At 39.3% G+C, this 3331-nt stretch overlaps 1 protein-coding gene across 1 annotated transcript; it reads right to left on the minus strand.

Moving 5' to 3' along the window:
- Nucleotides 1-264: 264 nt before the first annotated feature.
- On the minus strand, nt 265-1280 carry LOC120677681 (two-component response regulator ORR12-like). The gene is made up of 5 exons (XM_039958853.1): nt 1186-1280; nt 797-843; nt 614-691; nt 441-511; nt 265-346 (listed from the first exon to the last, which is right to left on the minus strand). Exons 1-5 carry the CDS (start codon nt 1271-1273, stop codon nt 265-267), a joined length of 366 nt encoding a protein of 121 aa, XP_039814787.1. The 5' UTR covers nt 1274-1280.
- Nucleotides 1281-3331: the final 2051 nt, after the last annotated feature.

Genomic DNA, 3331 nt, shown 5'->3' on the forward strand with positions numbered 1-3331 from the left:
AACTTAAAGTCACTTTATTAATAGTCTTATATAGGAGTTCAAGCGGATCGAACACAAACAGTGAAATGAAAGTGGACCATACATATGGTCACGATAGTCACATAATAGTCTTACATAAATTCAAATGGATTGAAAGCAAATGATGATATAAAGGGGGACCATATATGGTCAAATCTAAATAGCGATGGATGCTAGATAATGAGAAATATAACCCTATAGAAGAGTTATATTATGCCATATTTATTCATCGCCCTTGTCGGCTCATCAAATGTAGCTCAGGAGGCGAGGCACATCAACAACTTTGATAGGCTTGATGATGTAGTCCTTTGCACCTCCATCAAGGCACCTTCATACAAAATGGGAACATAGAACAAACTTAATAGTCAGGTAAAAATTATGTGAAAAAATTACATGAGTTGACAGTTTATCTATTTACTCACATTTTAATCCTTTCCGGGATATCCTCAGTGCATGTAATCACCACAGGGAGATGGTTAAGCTTGGGTGATTTCTGTTTGGGAAAAAAGATTTTAATTAATTATTAGTTCACGGGAGCAAAAGACTCAAATAGCATTTGATGAAATTAGAACTATTTTCCATAAAAGGAACCTACCTGGACCTCAACCAGAAGATCATAACCAGTCATATCAGGCATGCAGTAATCAGTGAGAATCAATTGCACATCATGTTCCTATATTCAAGTGCATATAGATAAATATTTAGTAAATAATCAAATTAACTAGAATAAGTAAGGGTACCATTGCGAATAGCAATTTTATAAACTATATACATATACCATATCCAAGAACGTCAAGGCTTCCATAGGACCTTCCACTGCAGTCACTGTAAAGTTCACAAGAATAATAACAAGAAACATATTAAACACGGAACGAATTAGGCAAAGATAAAAGTATTAAAGATATGAAAATAGATCGACTTTATATATTTTAAAAATGGCCAAAATTAAAATCCATTGTAACTCAAGGTGGATCTGATTGAAACAATTGCAAACCACAACACTACACAAGAACATAAGTGCATTTATGTGGCATGGGAAGTCACTAGTACATACCATAATTCTCCATTTTGGAATAGGTATGAAACTTAGAACTAAATACTTACAAAACAATACATCTAAAAGATTGATTGTAGAATGCAAATGGGAACTCATATTAGTCATTTCACCTCGAATGTTAAAGCTCTTTAAAAGCCTCGATGCAACGAGACGGTCAACACAAGAGTCCTCAACCAAGAGAACATGAGGAGTGGCCATCGTACTCTTTGCTTTTAGGCCGACCTTGCAACCTTTGGTGTAAGATGGTTTGTATTGTGTTGTTGTTGTGGAGGTGAAGCCACGATGGACCTACTTATATAGCAAGGTTTGGTTGTACTAGCTACATCCTCAATCCTCAAGATAGATAAAGAATAAATAACTTTCCGCTATATTTGATATATAAGCAATATCTTTAGGCTATGAATTAATAACTCACGGCTATACTGAAAATATCGCTAAACATAGAGTAGTGTGCTGATAGTAACAATGTCCTAAAGATATAGAAATAGTGAATAGTCCTAGAACGATAGTTGTTATCTGTTGCAAGATGACAAGTGAGCGTATCTGGAAGATATAGATTATATCCACAATGAATATATCCCTAAGATATAGAATATATCCGCAATGAACGTATCCGTAAGATATAGTTTATATCCGTAATGAACGTATCCGTAAGATATAGTGTATATCCGCAATGAATGTACCTGTAAGAAATGGGAATAGGGATGGCACCCGCGGATGCGGGTGCGGGTTTGGCGAAAATCCGCCCACTGGCAAACCCGTGGGGTTGGGAAAAACCCGCCCGCAGGCAGACCCGCGGGTGCATTTCTGCACTCACACCCGCGGGTTTCGTGTGCATTTCGGGGGCCCGCGGGTGTGGCAACAGATATAACAAAAATGCACAAATCCATCAATTTAAACAATCAAACAACACATTTCTATAAGTAATAAGAGCAAACTAACAACAAATACATAAGTTCAAAGTAATAAGGACAAACTAACAACAAATTCATAAGTTTTTATGCTCATTTTATAGTTAGGATAGTGTCGGTGTTTCCCGCCAAGCCTGCTCAGGGATACCCTTAGCAGTAGGATTGTAGGTAGGGATCGACTGCTTTGGAACTTGATGGTACAAGGAACACAAAGATTTACTCCCTCTATCCCTTATTATTTCTCGCTTTGGGTGTGCGTGCCACAAGTTTGACTCGATTTGTAGAAAATACATGCAACATTTGTATCTCCAAATAAATTTATTAAAAACTAGATTAAAAGATCTATCTAATGGTATTAATTATGTATCATAAATAATAATATTTTTTATATAAAATTAAACAAAATAATTTCTCGGGAAGTGAAAATGACAGTTATTTAGGGACGAAGGGAGTAGACTGGTTCGGACCGCGAGTTGCGTAATACCCTACGTCCTGTGTGGTTGTTTGTATTGCCTTATGTGTTGATGTGTTTCGAGGGGGTCCCTGTCCGCCCTTATATATCCGGGGGGACAGGGTTACATGGAAAGTCCTAGCCGGGTACAGTTGGAGTCCTACTACAACACAATAGAGGTCCTCCCCTGCGGGCTGCTCCTCCAGTTGGACAATTATTGTGACTGCTGGAGGAGGTGCAGGCGGGTCTTGCTTATTAATAGCTTCGACTTCTGCGACTACAGGGGGAGTAGTTTCCATATTATCGGAGAGGTACTCATCATTGTCATCAGAATTGTAGTCATCGAGGTTTAGACGTTACATCGAATCACCCTCTGATTCGTGGATTTCAGAGATGCGAACCATAAAGATTTCACGGTAGAGATCCTGAACTTCTTGGTCTTGTTTGCTTGTTGACGGGTCTATCGGGGTGGCACTAGTAGGGAATCTCACATAGATGACCATTCTCTTTTGTCAAAGTAGGCCAAAAAAACGTCACTGAAGATGTTTTGACGAACTAGTGACGAAAACTCATTCGTCATTCATATGCCGTCACATTTATCCAACCGTGACGAAATCGTCAAATCTGTCATAGACGTGGTCTTTTCAATGACGAAATGGACTTTGTCTTCGAACAGACGATCTTCAGTGACAAAAGTATATACGTCACAGGACATCGCCAAAATCATCACTAAAGGAAATGCCACGTGGCGTGGACCATGCCGGGGGCTGACGTGGCTTGAGGTGACACGCTAGCAGATGACATGGCAGGTGACGTGGCATATGCCATGTGGCAGATGATGTGGCATCGGATTATCTGGCAGATGACGTGGCTTTTGCCACGTAGCGGATGACG

The sequence above is a fragment of the Panicum virgatum genome, chromosome 6N (genome assembly GCF_016808335.1).
Source record: "Panicum virgatum strain AP13 chromosome 6N, P.virgatum_v5, whole genome shotgun sequence".
Classification (NCBI taxonomy): Eukaryota; Viridiplantae; Streptophyta; class Magnoliopsida; order Poales; family Poaceae; genus Panicum; species Panicum virgatum.